At 41.7% G+C, this 20,894-nt stretch overlaps 2 protein-coding genes across 5 annotated transcripts in view; one reads left to right on the top strand and one right to left on the bottom strand.

Annotated features, from left to right (window-relative positions):
- The window catches only part of fhod3b (formin homology 2 domain containing 3b), a 76,720-nt gene extending 61,489 nt beyond the window's left edge, over positions 1 to 15,231 (bottom strand). For all 4 annotated transcript variants that reach the window (XM_068569331.1, XM_068569327.1, XM_068569328.1 and 1 more), the window contains exons 1-3: positions 14,673 to 15,231; positions 8,272 to 8,378; positions 2,253 to 2,317 (exon numbers count right to left, since the gene is read on the bottom strand). In XM_068569331.1, the coding sequence (XP_068425432.1) occupies positions 2,253 to 2,317; positions 8,272 to 8,378; positions 14,673 to 14,837 (337 nt within the window). In that variant the 5' untranslated portion in view covers positions 14,838 to 15,231. The remainder of the gene's footprint in view (positions 1 to 2,252; positions 2,318 to 8,271; positions 8,379 to 14,672) is intronic.
- Positions 15,232 to 16,409: 1,178 nt separating this feature from the next.
- slc6a19b (solute carrier family 6 member 19b) lies at positions 16,410 to 20,334 on the top strand. The gene is made up of 12 exons (XM_068569722.1): positions 16,410 to 16,608; positions 17,411 to 17,551; positions 17,635 to 17,772; positions 17,862 to 18,043; positions 18,120 to 18,230; positions 18,556 to 18,668; positions 18,748 to 18,876; positions 18,980 to 19,136; positions 19,260 to 19,464; positions 19,549 to 19,708; positions 19,888 to 20,050; positions 20,173 to 20,334. The coding sequence occupies exons 1-12, from the start codon at positions 16,410 to 16,412 to the stop codon at positions 20,332 to 20,334; spliced, it is 1,860 nt and encodes a 619-aa protein (XP_068425823.1).
- Positions 20,335 to 20,894: the final 560 nt, after the last annotated feature.

Raw genomic sequence — 20,894 nt, 5'->3', positions numbered from 1 at the left:
TTGAAACAAGTAAGCATCCTTTGGCCTAAAGCTAACACAAGAGTGGTGCTATTAGTTCAAACATGTCAGACTCAAACAAAAGGAGCGTCTCTCAGAATCTCTGGAAATCCCTGCAGAATTTCCAGAGATTCTGGAAATCCCTGCGTTGAAGTTAATCTGAACAATTTGTGCTGGCTATTCTCCAAAGGCACCTTATTATAACAGCCTTTTAATCATTTCATCACATCCCTTCATTATTAAAGAGACAAAAACTGCCAGCAAAAATAAATAAAAAATGCGGACAGTACAGGAGCTTATCTTTGAAGACATTTTGGCCTTTGTGAGCTGACAGCATGGACACGCTCAATCCCTTAATGCAGAGCAAGTGCACAGCCTAAAGACTACCATGCCATTTGTCATTGGAAGACTAACAAATTATCTCCTGTGTGGAGCAGGAAAATCACCCAGTAATTCTCCACTCATGGGCTACAAGGTAAGCCCTCTAGTCAGATAAAATTAGGATCAAATGTCTGGACAAGTTAACAGTAACAGTGACCACCTCGCCTGGAGGAAATAAATCAGCAAGCCACGCGGGCAGTCACTGAGGGAAGCTAAAGAAAGGGCAACAGGTGGCTGTCAACTTATAGAGAAAGAGGGTCATCATCCACTTAGAGAAGAGCAGCAAGTCTGTCTGCCCCTCCACAGGCTCCACTAAGCTAAGCCAAGCAGCAGCAGGAGGAGAGAAGAAGGTGAAGCCAGTTCAGAGTACAATATGTGTGGAGAAGGTTCAGCCATGTTCAGCAGGGGATTGGAGATTTCGGAGATTTTTTTTGGAGATTTTTTTGGAGATATCCAGCTTTATAAAACCAGGGAGCATCTCCCAAAATATATTATTGACAATGATGATGTGATGCTTTACAGTAACGAATAAAACAAGCAGTAAAGGTAGCAATTCAACGTACTGAGAGACAGAGTAAATTAGTAAATATTTTAAAATGAATGCTTCATTTATACACTTTTTTCACAGCACATGAAATCAATATGCTTTTGCCAGATGAGTGACACATTTGTTTGGTTTATTTTCTGTAACCAGCATTTAAGCATTAGCATCTTAGAATTAGCAAGCGGGCTAGCTAGCATACAGCTCACTAGCTAACTTCCAACAAGCTAGCCATCCAGCTGCACCCACCCTCTTGCTAGCAAGCCTATTCCATTTCTATAAATAGGATTTTTGTAAAGTTTGAAAGCCAGTATCAGTTGTAGTATCAAGAACATCAAAGATAAAATCCTCATACTGTCATGACTGAACAATATCCGAACCTTTCCATTGCACAACATACATTAAAATAGTAAATAACATGGATGACTTAGCTCTCTGAGTGACTTCATTCGATTGAAAAATGTCTGGTACTTTGGGTTACTTCTACTGCAATAGAGGAATACGGCCCAATTTAAAATCTGACAATTTACAGCCTGATAGTTTTTCCAGGCATCGGGTTATTTTTACACCGTAGAAGAGGCACTGCGTGTCTTTGTGGAGGAATGCCTGCTTTTCCAGGATCTGCTGCTGACAGACACTATGCTCTTTGCTCACAAACCCTACAAGTCACTGGGAAATTACTTTTAAAGGGCTTGTATATTGCCCTTACATTATACGCGCATTAAACAAGGTGTCAGAACAATTAACACCTATTTATCAGTTACATCTCACCAGAAAGATATGTCAAAATGTCCAGAAATCTAAATCTATATCTGGGTTCAATGTAGTTAGTAAAAGCTCAGGCAACATCCTTAGTTTAATCAAAACCCAAACTCTGATAAGCACATTGTGTGTGCAGGCGTGTGTGTGTGTGTGTGTGTGTGTGTCCGCAAGCATGCCACGTGCATGCATGTTTGCATATGTTTTCACTCAGCTCTTTGTGCTAGTTCCCTCACATTACTCAAAGACACCAGGAGGCCCAATAAAATGAAGTGACAGAACACAGCAACTCAAAAAACATTAAATGTGTTCAGGCGTCGCTCTGTGCCAGTGGTCTGTTTCTCAGTGTGTTGTTAAAATGCTGTTAATTATGACTCAAATTAGGATTCGAGGCTATTTCCCAAAACTGCCACTGTGCAAGTTAAACAAGGACCTCAATAAAACAATCCAATGGTAATAGAGGTAATTAAAGCTCATACCTCATTGGTCACATAGACGGAAGAAGACAAATTGACCATCATGAATTTGGAACTGACAATGTACAACTTAGATGAAAATACAGTTTATTACTCACCAATGCAGGCATGAACTCTGACGGACAGCTGCGTTCGAAGAATAACGCTGTGCTTCTTGCCCCTCCTGTGAAGAAAAAAAAGACAAATGGAGAGAAAGAGAATTGTTACCGGACATTAAGTCATGTGTGATTATTTAAATTTGCATGTGTGCGTGTATGTGTGCTTTTTTTTGTAAAAAAAAAAATCTAATCTAAGGCAGCCTTCACTATGCCGGTGGCAAGCAAGCGCTGCCAGAAAATGTAGCCAACTAGCTCATGTGCTAAGGTGCAAAACGATGACAAATTATACCATTCAGTCTTAATCAAACCTTTCAATATTTGCAGTTTGAACACAACAGGGAGCAGGTTGTGGAGCAGAACTGGGGAAAGGTCTCCAAAGGTGAAAATGAAGGAGGGGAGCAGCGAAGAGGTCAACTCCTCCCCCTGGGTTAATGGAGATATGTTAAAACCCTATCACCGTCCTGTCAACTGCTTACAATGTGTGAATGACAATCCAAAACAAAGACGTCAACAATGCAACCCAATTCTATTGAATCGTGAAAGTGAATGTGAGGGCTTTTGTATTCGTGCAAAGAATAATTTGGTTGCTTAGAATTTTGTCACAAAGTTCGGTGTCAAATTGGCCCTTTTAATGTAAACAGCTGGCATTATTCTATGTTTATTTTCAGTTGCATGAAAAGACCAAAACCAACAATGCGGTAGTCCGTCTCTCCGTCACTCTTAGTACTTCCCGACCCCGTCTCAAACTCAATACTCGATACTGAAGAGGTGAATTGAATAGTGGATTTCTTGGGACTGCATTCAGCTGTGGATTATAACGAATATATTGCTGTGTTAATGTGTGTATGTCAGTAGGACAGTGTATGTGGTATTGATTCAAGCCAAACCACATTGGTAATGTTCACGGTAATGAAGAAACAAGGACTGTGACTCATTGATGTGTTTTTCACAGATTTTGGACAATGAAGGACATTGACAGTTCGAAAATACAGATTACTATCAGCCTTATCCTTTAAATGTTTTAAGTGATCAGTCTGTCATAATGAATTCTGTCTGCCTGTGTTTGCATCTCAAATGTGAACAAACCTATAACAACATTAGAGGAAAAAAATAATGACTCAGATGTTGTTGAGTCGTCTCAATTAATCCGACATGTTTTGTATTTTGGTGGTGCGGGCAAAGCTTTTGTTTACATTTTGGATCACAGAGTGTTCCTTCAACCTCCCGACTAGCAAGAGAAGCACACAACAAACCCAGAAGACACAACTGTGGACAAGAGCACAGCAGGTAGAGTTTCACAGCAACCCCCCCCCCTTCTAATTCGTCTCTCTGACAAATAGGCTTTTATGCCGCCTGCACAAAGGCTGCGTGATTGTTCCGACTGGCACGGCGCCAGCATCAGACTGTTACTCTTAGTGACAATCAGGCAGCGGTGGGTATGACCCAAAGAGGAAAAAGAGGATCGGCACAGAAGGCAGATCATACTGCAGCCTCGGCATAAACAAGCAGCATCACTGCATGACCGCCATACTGACATCTATCTGGCCTTGATCAGACACACAAGCGCATGACATGGTAGAGAAACTCTGTATATGCTCACTGTTTATCAAATATATTATCCAGCAACAAGCAAAGGTGACACAGGAGCAACATCTGTCAACATGGACCTTCAGTGGTGAGACAGCAAACAGGAACTTAATCCTCTGTGAGGCTGTTGAGGCGAACGGGTAACCAGATCCATTTTGTCACGAAAGTCTGCTTTCTCTCTGCTGGGCTGCAACAGTATCCCCATGCTTAACCAAGACCTGAGGCTGCACAGGCCAACATGCTCATTATCAAATTAAACAAACACGCACAGTTTATAAGTGAGGTTTCAGACCCCCCTTACCAATTAAACATGAAAATTGGACACTCCTTCAGACAATGCTGCAGGCCTATAAAGGGTGGAGCCCAAAGTTAGGGGAATAATAATAACTATAAAGAATGTCAGCCGAATAACAAATTGGCTACATAGTGGGATATAATATCGACTGAATTCCCCGGTTCCCTTTTGGTCGTATGCGCCAGAATGATCTGGTTTCTTTTCGCGGTGGTACTGTATAATCAACTCAAGCCAAGTGCAAATTTAATCAGATCCATCATGTGCAACATCATGCTCCTGAAATACCGTTGTTGCTACCATTCGAATAACCATGACAATTCTTAATAATCTCAAGGAATGAATAAACTTGACCATTCCCCAGTCTTACTTCCCGACCATTACCCAGAGCAGTTCTTCTCAATTAGATGGCTTTATAAAAGATAAAATGAAAACATATGGCCATTTTTAGTTATTCTGTACATGAAAAGGCAGCGCACTATAAATCTTTGTATTTAATAGCATAAATCTGTTGTTCATCATCATCACTTATCAAATGCCGCAAACAGGAACGCAGTTGTGGAAACGTACCAACTATACCTGCCAATTAGATACCCCATATTATTCTCCAATCTCCCGTCACTGCGCTGCTTTACAGCACCCTCATAAAGCCCCGTCTTAATCCTAATACCCAGAGCAGCTGTAACTGGACCAGTGGATACCTGCCAGCTCCATGCTCTCTGGCTTTATCTAAGGGGGCATTACTGGCACTGTTTATAAAACAACTCAAAATGTGTATCCACTGAAGGTGAACACACATACTTTGGACACTGTAAAGGCGGTACCTCTCCTGAAAGAGCAATTAATGCCAGACAAGAAGGCCCCACGGAGGTCGACTGACTCAGCACTTCTTGATGAACACCTCTGCTTGAGATACTCCTGCAACAGTGTCGACAGAGGGACCTGCTGAGTGTGAGCCAGTGGGGGTAAGGAGGAAGTATCTATCTCCAGGCCTGCTTCACTGACCATTGACCAAGTCTCACACTCGAGACATGCACACATGCACACACACGACCACATACACACTGAGCAATCCCCAAGCTGTTCCCTTCCACTCTGTTAATAATACCGGTAAACTGTTCCACGAACACACAAGGGCAACTGGTATTTTATTTCCCTCCTTGAAGTTGAGGCTAAACTGTTATTCCATTTTTTTTTCTCCTCTATTGAAAATATTGTGTGAGTGTCTAACAAACATGTGGGTCAGAAAAAAATGAAAATATTGTAAACGGAGCTGTTCTAAGAGAGATGAAATAAGATGATCAGAAACTCTGAATAGTTGAGGCAAGAAGAGTTGGATTTTAATGGGCTTGACTTCTAACTGGTTGTTGAACACATCAAGAACACTCAATAAAACAAAGAAAGGCATATTCAGCACACAACTGTTGGCTTTCAGATGTGCTTTCAAAGTACCGGGGTAGGGAAATGCTAAAAAAGTGTCTTCTTCTGTGCTGTAGGTCAGCTCCACTTTTCACATGCTGAATCAATTAGGACAATTGTCACAGCACTTCATGTTATCTTCTCAAGACAAGTCAGGGAATATGTCCTTGAGGACTTCCAACTTTACTAATTATCTGCCAATAAATGTCCCATATTTGAGCAAAAGTGACATCAAGCCCAATGCATAACTCCACACACTAGTTTGTTAAACAGTAAAAATGTTCCTACAACGTCAAACCCTCATTCTTCAATCCATATAATCCACAAAAAATATTCCACAGCTATAAATGCCCGGCCATCCGATCCTTATACGCCCCCCCGTATACTCCATCTCGGTTCAGGGCTACAAATACAGGAAATTGTGTGTGCGGGGTCAATCTATCACTGCTAGAAAATGAAACAACACACTGACTACCTTAAAGTGTGCAGATATGTCTGAGCACATGCCTGGGCAATACGGCCGGTTTATAAGTGAGACTGTATCAGAGATGCGACAGGGGATTTATGAGTCACAATCGCCTATAGCTGAGCTTCAAACAAGGTGTGGAAGTGATTATGGCCCTTAAGCTCCCGTGACATGGATATCTCCTGGCTCTGCAGCGCTCTGTCAGAGGATCATACTTTAATCTGTTTGTAAAGACACTAGGTATGACACAGGCGCTTCAGGAATGTAACCTGTCATTAATATCAATTACAGATGGATTTAATGGCCAATGATCAGGAACTCAGGCGGTACAGTCTGTGAATATAGTACTCTTCTCTTGACAAAGGTAGAGGCTGGGCTTAAAGCAAAAATAAGTATTACAACATTGTGCTTGTTAACTCGGAGTTAGTGCAACAGAGTTATGTTGAGATCAACTTGTAAAACTCCGACGAAAACTGGGAAATGTGCAAATTCCTTTTTTGTAGATTAAATGTTTTGGAGTTGGAGACTGCTGTTGACAGATTTCTCAGCACAATAGGTGTGCGAAAAAGTACAATGAAACAAGTAAAGGTGAAATGCCTCATCAGAGCTTTTATTAGCTCAATAATCATCAAATCAACAACACCGAGCAGTGGGGGAGGTAATCCTGAGCACATCAGCACCATAAAAAGCCAGCGAGCAGAGCTGCCCTATTTTTACAAAATAATTGGCTAACCACCTTCACCCCCAGCCTCCTCAGACAACACTGTGTGGGATTAATGACACACATCCATACCAGCCTGTGCCAGCTGGCACGACACCGGCCCTGGCAGACTCAGTCCTCGACGAGAGAAGAAGTGGACCACTTTAACCTCACAGCTCTCAATAGCCTCCCTTAAGCTCCGAACAATCTCAGATGGAACCGGGAAAGAACGGCACGCTCATCGTCCAATAGAAACACAGAGCTCGAGAGCGGCTTATGAATTCCAAGTTAGACAAATAAATCCATACATGTTTGTGGTCCAGCCGACCAGGATCTCTCATGTTGGTTCATGATCATCTAAAGCGGGGGGCACGCGAATGATGCATCAACATACTCCACGGTTCACGCAAAAACATATGGAGTCAATAAAGTAACCGGCCAAAGAACATGTATGAAATTGAAATGAAGCTAACACTATTTAAAACGTATTTTTTTCATCCAGGTCTAGGAGTGATTTCGAGACAAAGCCTCATTTAACTACATATTACCAGGAAACAATGCAGCTATATTAGAAGCGGGTGGCGGGTGTACAGTTGTAGTTTGGCCACTTCTAATGAGAGCACTGATGTAACATTCAATTGAGACCAAAGCAATAGCTCATGAGACACGTCTGCACCTCTTAAGTGGTTTAGTTGACATCACTTCTGTCACCGGGCCAGAGAGGCCAGGTATTTTAAGAGACGTGAGTGGATGAATGCCATGAAAACTCTCTTACAAAAAAAGGGCACTCATAATACCACCACAGAACTGATCAAATAGATCAAGGTCCATCTATAAGACTAAGATCAGCATAACCTATGAATGAACATAGGCTTTTTTTTCCTAAAAAATAGAACAAATATTACAATTTATAAATGAAACATTTGAAACATTTGGTGCCTGATTCACAGATAAATTTGTGAAGTTAATTATACTAATATTTTTCCCCTTTGGGAACTCGAAGTTCTGAGAGACGTGTGTGTGTGTGTGTATATATATATATATATATATATATATATATATATATATATATATATATATATATATATATATATATATATATATATATATATATCTCCCATAGCCAGGATTTAAATAAAGACTGTAAAATTTGCCTCTTATCTTGCCTACTAATGGTTTATGTGTCCCTCTCAAAGAAGAAGAACAGGTTATATTGATAATGTCAGGCTTTTAAGGCAGATAAATATATTGGGCGTTTTTAAAAAAAAAGAGTGAGTTACTCTTGAATAATACATATTTATTTCTGGTTCATAACAGCCATTTTGAACACTACAACATGAACAATCTAGTCCTGGACAATCTCGTTCTGGCGAGTAACGTACATTATCAGCCTGCTTCTAATGTTTTCAATCTGAAGCTTGAAGTGCAAAGAATATATCACCAACTTTAGGGACAGAGAAAGTGTTTTTCATTTCAGCATGTTGTGTACATGCCATTGTTTGCTTTTGCTCGGTGATAGTGAAAGAAAAGCTGAGGCAGGTGATCGTTATCTTACCCTCCTTCCTCCTGAAAACCCTCCAGTTCATCTCTCTGCTCGGCCAGGGTCGAGTCCAGGTCCAGGTAGCTTCCATTATGGGACAGCTGAAGGGCACAGTCATCGGGCTAGATGAGAGGGAAACAAAGTCAAAACACAGATCTGCCTTCAACCCTCTAAAGATCAGGTAATGTTCACTTCACACATGTAAAGAATGCTACACATTGAGTAAGTACTTTAGCAGATTCATGAGTTCATGGTCAGCTTAGACTGAGAGCCAATGGCCCGCTCTACTACATGCTGCATCTGATCAGTCGAGATCCTACACATCAGCTAAACAAGGTTAAATAAGGCAAATTTGGAGACACAATGGGTAGTTGGAACCATCTGCAAGGAGCCAATCCTTCCAGACATATTGCACTGGAAAGCTTGGTTTGCTGCCTCTGTGAAACAGAAGCGTGACAGTGTTGAATGTCTATTTTTCAAGCAAAATGATAGTTCATAACCACATGCGTAACAATCACGATGGAGTAAGACTTTGATTCTTTACATGCCAACTTCAGCTGCAACAACAATACTGCTCATGTCGGGGAAAAAAATATATTTTTAGATACGGTCGTACACAAAACATAACAACTTTGTTCTCTTGTATGAGCCAACGGGTAAATGCACAGTGTATTTGAGGTTCACGGCAAGTCTTCTGTGGGCCAGAGAAAGTTATTTTATCAGCTCCAGTCAGCACTCGACTGGCAACCGGGTGAGGTGGGAAAGCGGTCATGCGAATGCGTTTGCTTCTTATCTGTCTGCTCTCCCGTCTGATAAACTGTCATGGCACGAGATGATCTGGAAGAGGAGGAGTGATTTGTCTGGTCGTGAATGGTTGTCAACAGCTGGCTGTGGTCAAGGAGATGAGGAATTAGTTCTGTGTCTGTTCACTTGTCTGGCTGACCTCCAAATTGGAGATATTAACCTATTTATATTCTGGGTCTGTCGGCTCCGCAGGACAGCGGCTCCAACGGTGAAGCAGGGGACGGGAAAACAAACACCATTACGGGAGCAAACGTATGACATCAGTGAGGAGAGTGGCACTGCTCTGCTTCATGAACAGACAGGGTAGCTAAAACAACCTCACATTGAACAGTCCTGGAAATAAACTGAGCACATAGAACGTTTGTCTTCTCTTTTCAGCTCACATTGATGGCTTTGTGAGATAGCAAAGGCTAGGATACACTGCCAAAAGCAGTTTGCTGGATGATCCCCTTTTAAAAGAAGAGCAACGCATGAAGACATAGACGTAACATGTGATTTTTAAATTTGAGCGGTTATTGCCTGGTCTGATGCAGTTCAGTTTCCTCCCACATATGACAGTAACTTAATTGAACGTGAAGGAAACAGGATGGGAAAGCCATTATGGGTCTGATGGCTTTGATCTGTTAAGCCACTCTGTTTGTATTCCTGCACTACAGCGCTCAAGGACTGTCATGTTTGAGAAGTGAAACAAAACATGTGGTTGGTTAGGATAACTCTTACTCTTTCTTCAACCCCCTGACGATGAGCTGTCTGGTGGGTTTCCCATGCACGGTCAACCAAATGATTATTGGTAATATAATAGTTGGGGAGATTATATGGCTAAACATCTTTATTTTGAAAGACAAGAGAGGAAGCGAAGCACAAGGCCTACGCAGTACTCAGACAACTTGAATTGCTTAGTAAATCGTATTGTGTCTAAGACAGCGATGAGCTTGAGGTAGGTCGTTGTTGATGTTCTCGCAGTAAGACGGACTGACGGATACGAAGAGACAGATCGAGAGAAAGGAAGAGAGGAGGACAAACAAACAAAGCTGTACTGTACACATGCAGAGGAGGATGCCAAGTGCTTCTTTAGATTGAAGGACTGATTCTTGGCAGACATTGGGGAACAAAATTAAGCCCACTATAGTTATGTCAACGGACTGAGATGCCTTAAAAAAAAAAACAGAATCGGTGTGACAGTAATATTAAATGTATGAAGGAGAAGACGCTCTAATGTATTTACTCTGAAACCATTACTCAATGTCTGCTTTCTGTCTTCCTCATGTCTAAATCAGAAGAGTGCTTGTCCTCAATGTCCAACATTGTAATGGTTTAATGTTTATTGATATAACCATTTTTCACTTGCTTGATGTTGCATTTGTTTCTCATATATTGGGTGTTTATCAGTGATATGTTTTTATTCATTTAATTGAATTAAAATGTGGCTTTATTGTTAAAGCATCAAAATAAATAAAAGTAAATAATATAAAATGTGTGATTTACTGCCATCAATTTCTTGTCGATTTAACCATCTGGAACAATTTTTATTTGAATCAATTTGAGATTTCTAGTCATAATCCTTAGTTGGCTTCTTCAAGGTGTTCTCCATCATTGCTATTTCTAACCATTCACTTCTTCTTCTTCTGTTTATTACAAGCTCTGTTGCTGCTTACCATAAAAAACATAAAACATACCACTTATATTGCCGATAAAAATACATTAAAATGTTTTTTGAATTGAGAGCACATGCTGTAACTTTACGAAGAAAATCAGATTTATTATTCCAGCGTAGTTTTTATGTTTCACAATTCCTTAACTTCTACTTTAAGCATTGTTAGAGTAAAGGGGGGGGGGGGGGGCAACGTTTGTTCTCTTTAAGCTTTACGATCTGTATCACAACTTGAAATAGACAAAACATCGGGTTGAATTTGAATCCGTAACCAGTAATTAGCTGTGGAATCATGAAATGCTTTCCCCACACACACAAGGTCTCAGATTTAGTGGAAAAATCTAAGTGAACTCTGCAAGTCTGCCATTAATCACTCCCTATCTGTACATCCATTAACTCATCCATGTATTCACATATCCATCCTCTAACCAGGTCTTCATTGAATAATCCACCTGGATGATTAGTCTTGCCATGTAAATAAAACCATGCCAGGTAGATGCAAAAATAATCCAGGAACAGTGCTACCAGATTATCAGTAGCAGAGGCTTTCTTAGCTGTCCCCCGCCTAGGACTTGAACCCACAGTGGCCTGTGGCGGCCAAGTCCAGAGAGGTAACCACAAGTGCTCTGCTCACACACTGAGGTCTGGCCTCTCCCTTCCACCACCATACTGTGGTCCACTGACCAGGGAAGCAGTTAAAACAGAATAAGATAAAAATAAACACCATGCAATTTCCAATTTAAAACCGTTATCTCACTCCAAATTTCTTTGTAATGCGAAAATGTATACTGTGTGCAAGTTGCACATTGGAAACCCAATAGCTTAACAACATTGCCTTTTAGATAAATTTACAAACGCTAAGCCCCGGTTAGCTAAACTTACACATGGTGTCTGTTAACTGCACCGGGCTCTAAATTAAACACGATGAAGTACACTTAAAAGGTTAAAGTTTGTTTGATAAAGGTGAAGATGGTATTTGTGGGGGTTTTTTTCTCTGAAGGAAAGTGATTTAAAACATATTAAAACACACTTGATGCATGACAGAGAAACCACAACAGTAATCCTCTGTCAAGCATGCAGAAGATGAGTGTCCAGCGATGCTGCATTCTTCTGAAAGGAGCGCGCTGTGGAGACAATCCTTCAGAATGCACAGACCAGCAAAACCTCAACTCTGCACAACAATGTGCAAAAGAATGCAAAGGAGCTCCGACAGGCATGAAGGAGGAACCTGTATTTTACAGCATTTAACATAACTTCTCATTATGGGAGCCTGTAATTTTTTTTAAGAAAGAAATGTGGCCCAACAATTGACATCGGTAAAGTGAGAGCGTCCGTTCTCTAAGACTTGGCAACATTTTCCTTCCCTTGACCACTGCTTTGCAATCAGATGCCGGGCCTCATGGCCACCAAGCCACAGACTACAAAACATTGACAGAGAAGAAAGCATATGAAGGACTATTGATCTATTGATTTACGATGACATCACAAGTCGGTCTGGAACAACTCCAGCACATTTTGAAGAGCGCGGTTCCTTTTTCATCTGACAAAGACAATGCATTATTTATGACATACGAGACCGGGGTCAGGTCACCTGAGTCAGGTGATGACTCGTCAAACTTTCTATTCACAGGAGAAACAGAGATGCTTGGATATTTAAATACCATTGAAGCCCTCAACGTATTCAATAGTGCAGTGATGACAAATCACATGCTGCATTCAAATGCATGGCGGCAATGCATTTTCCAAAAGGAAACAGAGTGAAAAACTGACTTCAAAGTGTTGTCTGCTGTCCTGACAAGTTTGTTGTTGCTACACAACAAGTATTCGTGGTTTAAATCACTGTTGCTATAAAATGTAATCCTCGGTCATAACTGCTTTTCATGTTCAAACCTCTCAAACAGTTAATCGTGAATTGATGCTTGACATTGAATAGCAGCGTAGCCCGTTTACCATCCCATGTGCAAACCAGTCCAACACACATAAACAAAAACCACACACACACACGTACAGATCACCCCTCTTGAGACTGCAGACTGAAACTGACAGGAACAGCCCAGAGACAGCATATGCTAGCTGTTTTGACTCCCTCGACACCATGTGTTAGCAGCGTGCTATTTATACCAGATTGACCTGCACCATAGAGACGGAGCTCAAAGACAACACATTTGCTACCGAATGCTTGCACGTGGACCGAGTCCCGCCAGTCACTTCTTCAAACGTTTGAGGGTGTGAATCAGAGAAGTCAATGTGGTCACAGTGTTTGTCATCCACCCGACTGATCCTGAATGTTATAATGTCTGTCGAAAAAGCACAAGAGCTGCTCCTTCAAGTTACTGCTGACCATAAATGCCCATGTGACCAAATCCCACGAACTCGGCGCTGCTTTTGCCGATACCACTGGTACTCCCTCTCTGTCTGGTTTGTGGTGCAGCTGGCCTCCTGCAAAACTGAGGCCAGTCGACTGTGCAAAGTACATCAGCTCTTTGTTTGTGTTTTTAATTCTGCCCGCTTCCCCCTCGTCTCTCAAACAGTGGAAAGTGTTCCCATCCCATCCTGCTGGTCAGACGGAGTTGGCTGCAGAATGAGAGCCGGGCTTGTGGTGATCCACAGCATCCTGAGGCTTCTGTGACTTATCTTACCAGCTCTACTCAAACAGGATGGAGAAGCATTGATCTGACAGAATGAAGAAAGACCCTATTTAACTTTCTATTTACGTGACTTCCCAACCAGACTAAGATAAATGCTTAATACAAGACTCAACCTCAGGTCCTATGTGGCCCCATTTGCTTTGTTTAAATGTGAAGGTCAGTAGATGAGGAATTGAGAAGATGTGTTTGGATGCACATAGTGGAATCAGAAGGCAGAATCTGGAAGAAGGCAGACATTTCTGAAAAATAATTGGTCTTCAGTGGCCTCTAAAATAAAAACAATTGAAAATGGACTTCAGGTTTACATTATTTGCCACTGGATTTCTTTAGGAAACATAAACAGGGCAATTTACACCAGACCAAAGAGGAACATTCAGTTATTCTTGAGCTGCTTTAAACTGGCTGTGCAGTTGTGGATTTTGGGAAGGCTAACTTGTGCAACCAGAACAGACATATTGCAGCAGATCAAACACAACAAGGTAGCGGGAACTGCAATATGAATTCTGACTAAGGAAATAAGAGAATATGACACAAAGGTAAGCTGCCAAATTACAATGTGGTGCGTTTCCACACAGTTTCAGAAGTTGCGTTGAGACGAGATAGTTGCAAATACAAATATCCAGATCTAGGACAATCCGGCTGGGGAATTGCCTTCTCCGATCCCTCAACAACTGACCAGCTGGGCATTTGACCCCCCCCAGCCCACCCCACCCTCTAACCCTATTTGGGGCTTTGTAGAGACAATAGCAGAAGTGGTTTCTTTTATAGACTTGAAGCTCATAGTTAAGCCAAGAGACACCCAATTGAAAGTTGATGGAAGGTTAAAAGTGGAAAAACAATGATAATTCATATTTTGAGTAAACCACAGTTTATCTGTTTCCATTAGTTCTTTTCCCTGACACAAAATAACTAGAACGAAAGTGTTCAAAGATCTCTCCGAATCTAACTAATGGATAGTATTACAATGTGGTTGAGGTAAACATTAACAGATCCCTGCTCCTCAGCCAAATAATGGGTGCCTAAATCATTCCAATATCACTTACAGCCACTGAATACTGCCATAATATCACAGTATAGGCCTATCTTCCTGTCACAGTGCATGCAATAACTGTTTCAAGCATGTTGATGCTCCATCAGTTACTGGCACTATCAAAGGTCCATTAGGTTTGTTTAGTAGTAACCCCACCAACATGCTCAAGCTAATAATTGATTTAGAAATCTTGTCGGTGTTAACTTTTTTTTTTTTTTTCCCGAGCTCATTTAAAGAGACATGAACACAACATCATCCATAGATTAATAAGTATACTGCATACCTTCTGCGGGGCTTTAAGCAGCCTGTGGACTCCAGCAATCTGATTGATCAGAGGAATATCTTCCCTGAAAGTGTACAGAGGTGGCCTGGTGGGCTCGGGGAAGTTGGTGCTGTTAAATGGATCAGTGTCATCTAGGAACTGTACCCTGCATATAACCGTAGCCATGATGTATCCATGCAAGGCGATGCTGGATGATGAAAACAGTGGATGCGACACCGCCGCCTCTGACAGACGGGCCACCCCCTCCCCCCGCACGCCCTCCCGGGCAGCGAACTACCGGCAGGTCTCCTGCAGTAGCGGAATCCTGCACCCTCTGTTATCCTTGGACCTTCTCCATTCGCGTCACGCAGCGCAGAGGACCGGGACAGTGTGCACAGCGGTCCAGAAGTAAAGATCCAGGGTGCCCGGTGGAGAGAGACGAGTTGAGTCAGTGCGGTGCGGAAGGGTGCGGGGCGGCAGTATCCAAGGGCATTGCGGGCGTTGGAGGTGCTGAGGCAGACTGCGGACGGGACTGCTCCACTTGGCGCCTGGGCTGTGTGAGCGCGATGGGAAGAGAGCTCCCTCCTCAAGCGTAAACTCTGCCAGGGGAACGCGGCAGCCAAGACCTCAGCCGGCCGACTCGGCTCATGTTACAGGCGCAATGGCGGCCTCCAGCGGGGAGCGTCGGAAGTGCACGCAAAGAAACGCTGCACCGAACTGGCAGCGACTCAACAATGCAGCGAGCGATGCAATCAACTGAAAGTGACACACGCACTGGAGCTAGAGAGAGATGGCAGCACAGGGCAAATATACAGACCGTCTTTACAGCTGGAAAAAAAAAGATAATTTAGATCGACAGACAAGATATTTAAATACACAGGTCACTTTGCACCGTTGCACTTTACACCTCTTGTTTACAGTACTGTTATCTGTTTGTCTGTGCACTTTATTTTATATTCTATCGTAAATGTAATATGTTTCTATTGCGCTGCGTTGATTGTTGATTGTTGTTGTTTGTCTAATGTATGCACCACCCGGCCGCAAAGACAAATTCCTTGTATGTGTAGCATATCTGATTCTGATAGCCGAACACTTTATCCTGCAAAGACAGATCAAATGCCATAATTCAAACAATTTTGATAATCTCAAAATGAATGCATACCAAACATAAATAAGAAGAAGATATGAGAACACCTCAAAGTGTTTATGTATTTGTCAAAAACTATATGACCCAACTCTTCTTGTGAAGCTTCCATAAACAGTGAATGAATTATTGACAATATAACTGTTTGAATATGAAATGTAAACTATTTTTTCTATGTATTCATTAACTGTGTAATAATAAATACTTAATCTCTAGATGTCAAATGAGCAAACTCCATCTGCTGATGAAGACCATAAAGTAACCGGAGTTACTGTCACACACTATTTACTGTGTTTTCAATCATTCTTTAACTCGACACCATACAATACATCCAATAAAAAATGTTTTTTACTCCAGTAAATCTCAAAAGAACAGTGATTTTGGTGCAATAACCCTTCCTCATCAGATAAGTCACTTAACTGTTCTCAGCTTACACAAGGCTGCACACCTCTGACTGATCTGCTCTGTCACCACAGCCTAGTCAATCTATTACAGAGGTCCAGGATATACTGAAGGATCTCATGGTGTCAGTCACATTTTGCATTCCAGCACTCGCACAGTGCTCGTCGCTAGCCGCTAGCGTATCACTACAATACCACAGTGTCTGGCAGATCATGAAGCTCAAGCTGCCCAATCCAGGCCTGGAGGACAGGATATTGTCCCATCAGCAGCTGGACCAGCTGGAGGAAGAAGAGGCTGGAGACAGGCCCAAATGGGACAACAAGGCGCAGTACATGCTGACCTGTGTCGGATTTTGTGTGGGCCTTGGAAACGTTTGGCGCTTCCCCTACCTGTGTCAGAGTCATGGAGGAGGCAAGTGATGCTTTCATGGTTTACTGCACTTATTCCAAATGTTACTATATTCAAGAACACTGACAGAAGAAAACCAACTGGAAGCGTTCAGGAGTATACGTATACTCCCATACGTCTTTACGATCATTTCATTGACAGGCATCAGGCATCAGGAAGGTATCTGTCTGCTATGTCATCAAGAATGCATTTTAGATGAGCTGTTGAAAAAGGTTTGGTTTATTCCTGAAGCCAAAACAACCTGCGATCAACAGGGAAAGCCATTGTACTTTGTGCCTGAATGCACTTGTGTTATTGGGAACTGTTGGTAAGCCATGGATTTTTCCCACCCTTTCCTTCTCTTTGCTTTTATTTTTATGAGCATACTTTGTATTTTCACCTTTGCCATACACAGTGATTCTGGATCACAGTGTATGGCAATGGGATCTATATGCAGTTGGATAATAGTTGACACCCTAACACTAACTCTAAGTTGTAGTTATAAGTAGTTATACTTCACAACATCGCAATACCCCAATTACTATAGTCTTGTAATATATTTCAGACACTATCCAGCTTGTATCCCATCAATTCACATCCGCTGTTTGGACTCACTAAGATGGCTTGTAACTGATCTGTCGGATAAGAAAGATAAGAAAGACATCGTATGCCCTTCAACTGCCAGGAAATCCTTGTAAAGGTTCAAAGGCTGTACATTACATTATGAAATTACTCTGACTCACATGCCTCCTAAATGATTAACATCAAGAGATGTATCGTGGCCATGACTACATTAACAGCTCTTTGGTTGTTGTTTTTTTTCCAGGTGCATTTATGATACCATTTCTGATCCTGCTGGTTCTTGAGGGAATCCCACTTCTACATCTCGAGTTTGCGATTGGTCAACGTTTAAGAAGAGGCGGCTTGGGCGTGTGGGCTACAATTCATCCCTACTTGACTGGCATTGGTGAGAAACATTGTGGATAACGTTTGCTCGTGAAAGATGAAAAGGGTGCCTTCAAAGAAAACCTTTTCAAACATGAATTGCAGGCATTGCTTCCATGGGAGTATCTCTGACGATCAGTCTCTACTACAACACCATCATCGCCTGGATTATGTGGTACTTCTTCAACTCATTTCAAGAGCCTCTGCCTTGGAGTCAATGTCCCATGAATGCCAATTTAACAGGTAATGCTACGGCTGTACTGTAGTTCTGCAAAATCAACTATTTATTTTTGCCAAACAAGTTGTTCATTCTGTTGTTAAATTCGGTCTAGGCGTCGTCTCCGAGTGTCAGAGGAGCTCCCCTGTGGATTATTTCTGGTACAGGGAGACCCTGAACACAACCCCAACGATTGAAGAGGATGGCGGTCTGCAGTGGTGGATGGTGTTGTGTCACGTTTGTGCGTGGTCGGTGCTCTATGTCTGCATCATTCGTGGTATTGAGACCACTGGGAAGGTACAGCACATTCCTTAGGACAACAATAGAGAAGATTTAAATTCAGTTTAAATTTGAATACTTTTTTTCCCCCTAGGCGGTGTATGTGACTTCGACTCTTCCCTACGTGGTACTGACAATATTTCTGATCAGAGGTTTGACCCTGAAGGGCTCTTTGGATGGAGTTAAGTTCCTCTTCACACCAGATGTGAGTTGCATTTCATTTCAATTCCTTTCAGCGGTCACCGTCACACTGATCTCTTGTTGCAGATAATAAATCAGAATGCATTCAATTGTTCATTACAAAAAACGTTTCTTATGCTGTTTGGATATTAAGGCAATAACATTTTAATGCAAAGATATTTTTTAGTAAGGATTAATTATGTTTAAAGAAATAAAATCAGTTTGTGGCACTCCACCAGTGAATGCTCTGTTATCAAGTGTCTCATGCTCATATTATGACCGTCATTAGAGGTAGAACATAACTAATGCAGAGCAATAACTAGTTAATGGTCCACTGTACTTGCTTCCAGCTAGCAGAGCTGGCAAAGCCATCGACATGGCTCGATGCCGGCGCTCAAGTTTTCTATTCCTTCTCTCTGGCTTTTGGGGGTCTTATTTCCTTCTCCAGCTACAACTCAGTGCAGTAAGTTAATTTTTTTTGTTGTTGTTTTTACTGGTGTCATTCAAAGTTAAATCAAAGTTAAACGTAATTCTCCTTTCAGCAACAACTGTGAACAGGATGCAGTGATCATCTCTGTCATCAATGGTCTCACCTCCGTCTACTCTGCAACGGTCATTTACACGATAATCGGCTTCAGAGCGACCGAGAGATTTGACAACTGTCTTTCCGGGTACTTTTTCTTTTTTTCTTTTTTAAATCGCTAAATTACACATTTAAACAGTTCATATGTTTGTTCTTCAGCAGTACAGAAACATTTCTTCTTTGTGTTTTAGAAACATTCTAACATTACTAAATGTCTTTGAGCTTCCTGAGGGTGACATCACCGACAGCAACTACAATCAGGTTGTTCAGCGTCTTAATGAAACACACCCTGAGGTGTTTCAAGAGCTGGATCTTAGGACCTGCAACTTAAACACTTTTCTGAGTGAGGTAAGATTATCGTGCACCGGGACTTTTCCACCAACAAAGAAGCTGCTCCTTGTTAGTGGAAATAAACCAGTGTTGATTTTGAAATGCCATGCTTAAGATGCCGTGCTTTGTTTGTGTCTATAGGGAGTTGAAGGAACTGGTTTAGCCTTCATTGTGTTCACTGAGGCGATCACCAAGATGCCCTTCTCACCGGTGTGGGCCGTCCTTTTCTTCATCATGCTCTTCTGCCTCGGCCTGTCCTCTATGTTTGGTAACATTGAGGGAATTCTAGTGCCACTGCAGGACCTCAAAGTTTTCCCTAAATCATGGCCAAAAGAAGCCGTCACTGGTAACTCCCAAAACATTTTTTTTTCAAGTCATATTAATAGAGATTTTTAGAATATTTTTTACAACGTTTTTTGCTTCCCTTCAGGTGTGACATGCATGGTCTGCTGTCTAGTGGGTCTGATATTTCTCCAAGGCTCAGGGAACTATTGGCTTTCTCTCTTCGACACCTATGGAGGATCCATCCCTCTGCTAGTTGTCGCATTATGCGAGATGGTCTCGGTTGTGTACATATATGGAATAGACAGGTGAAAGAAAAAAAGATTATTGTTTGTCTTTGTCAATTAAAAGAGGAGCGAATGATCAGATTGTGGTATCACAAGCATCCCACACTAGTATTGCACTGCCTGTTTTAAAGGAGGCTTGTTACTCTGTTTGTGTTTCTATACACTCTTTGACAACGGACTGTGTCTCACTGTCTTCTTAGGTTCAATGATGATATAAAGTTTATGATTGGACACAAACCCAACTTCTTCTGGCAGGCAACATGGAGAGTCATCAGCCCACTCATTATGCTTTTCATCTTGATCTTTTACTTCGTCACCAAAGTGTCTGAACAGCTCCTTTACAAAACCTGGGATCCTGAATCGGTGAATATGAATATATTTTGAGACGATTCAAATGTTTTAACTTGTGAATATTGCTTTTTTTTAAATAGACGTGTGAATAACTACTGAAAACTCAAAATGTGGCATTTGCTCTGTCTTTGCAGGATAACTTCCCGACACTGGAAGAAAAGCAATACCCAGTCTGGATCAGTGTGATCATCTTCGTATTGGCCGGGGTACCCAGCCTCGCTGTGCCTTTCGTTTGTGTCTGGAAATGTTTAAAGACCAAAAAGAAGAAGAAGTCAGATCTCAATATGTCTGACTGAATGAACAATGAAAGCAAATCAAGTCAAATCCACAGTTTTCTTTTTCCAGGAAGATTTCGGTATATTGTTATCATAGTTAAACCTTTTTAGCCCCGCGGCGCCCATTATCAAACAAGAAAATATCAAATTAGTCAAGTCACGTTTCCTAAAGGATCTCCGTACACTTTAAAGTACACTTTACAAAGTCAAATTTCAATAAAGGACAGGTCTTCGTAACCCTACAGGCTTGTAGGAGTCAAATACAGACGATGGATTATTGTGGTTAGTATATTAGTACCTAAACAAATCCAAACGCGGCTGTAATTTTGTGTCAAATTACTGCAAAGAATTTGAGAGCAACTCCAGCATCTGTAGTTTTATCCCAGACCCCGTCATGGGTTAATCCCTCAATGGGATTAACTGGGATTTGACAGCTACAGTCTTCTATGTGATTAAACAATTTGATTTTGACAGAGCGGCGCTGCCTCAGGAGGAAGCTAACTTTGAGCCATGTGATGAATGAAGGTACATCTATCTGTCCACCTGAGATCACTATTGTAACATGTTTGAGAAGTGAATGA

This window comes from Clinocottus analis, unplaced genomic scaffold, assembly GCF_023055335.1.
Source record: "Clinocottus analis isolate CAN_PGR_092001 unplaced genomic scaffold, fCliAna1.0.p SCAF_9, whole genome shotgun sequence".
NCBI classification, from domain to species: Eukaryota; Metazoa; Chordata; class Actinopteri; order Perciformes; family Cottidae; genus Clinocottus; species Clinocottus analis.
Note: the sequence above shows the minus strand (reverse complement) of the source record. Positions and strands in the feature narration are given on the sequence as shown.

Coding starts and splice junctions, on each gene's coding strand:
- slc6a19b (XM_068569722.1), top strand. CDS start 16,410: ATGAAGCTCAAGCTGCCCAATCCAGGCCTGGAGGACAGGATATTGTCC. Junction 17,773..17,861: donor CATGAATGCCAATTTAACAG/GTAATGCTACGG, acceptor AATTCGGTCTAG/GCGTCGTCTCCGAGTGTCAG. Junction 19,465..19,548: donor GCCAAAAGAAGCCGTCACTG/GTAACTCCCAAA, acceptor GCTTCCCTTCAG/GTGTGACATGCATGGTCTGC.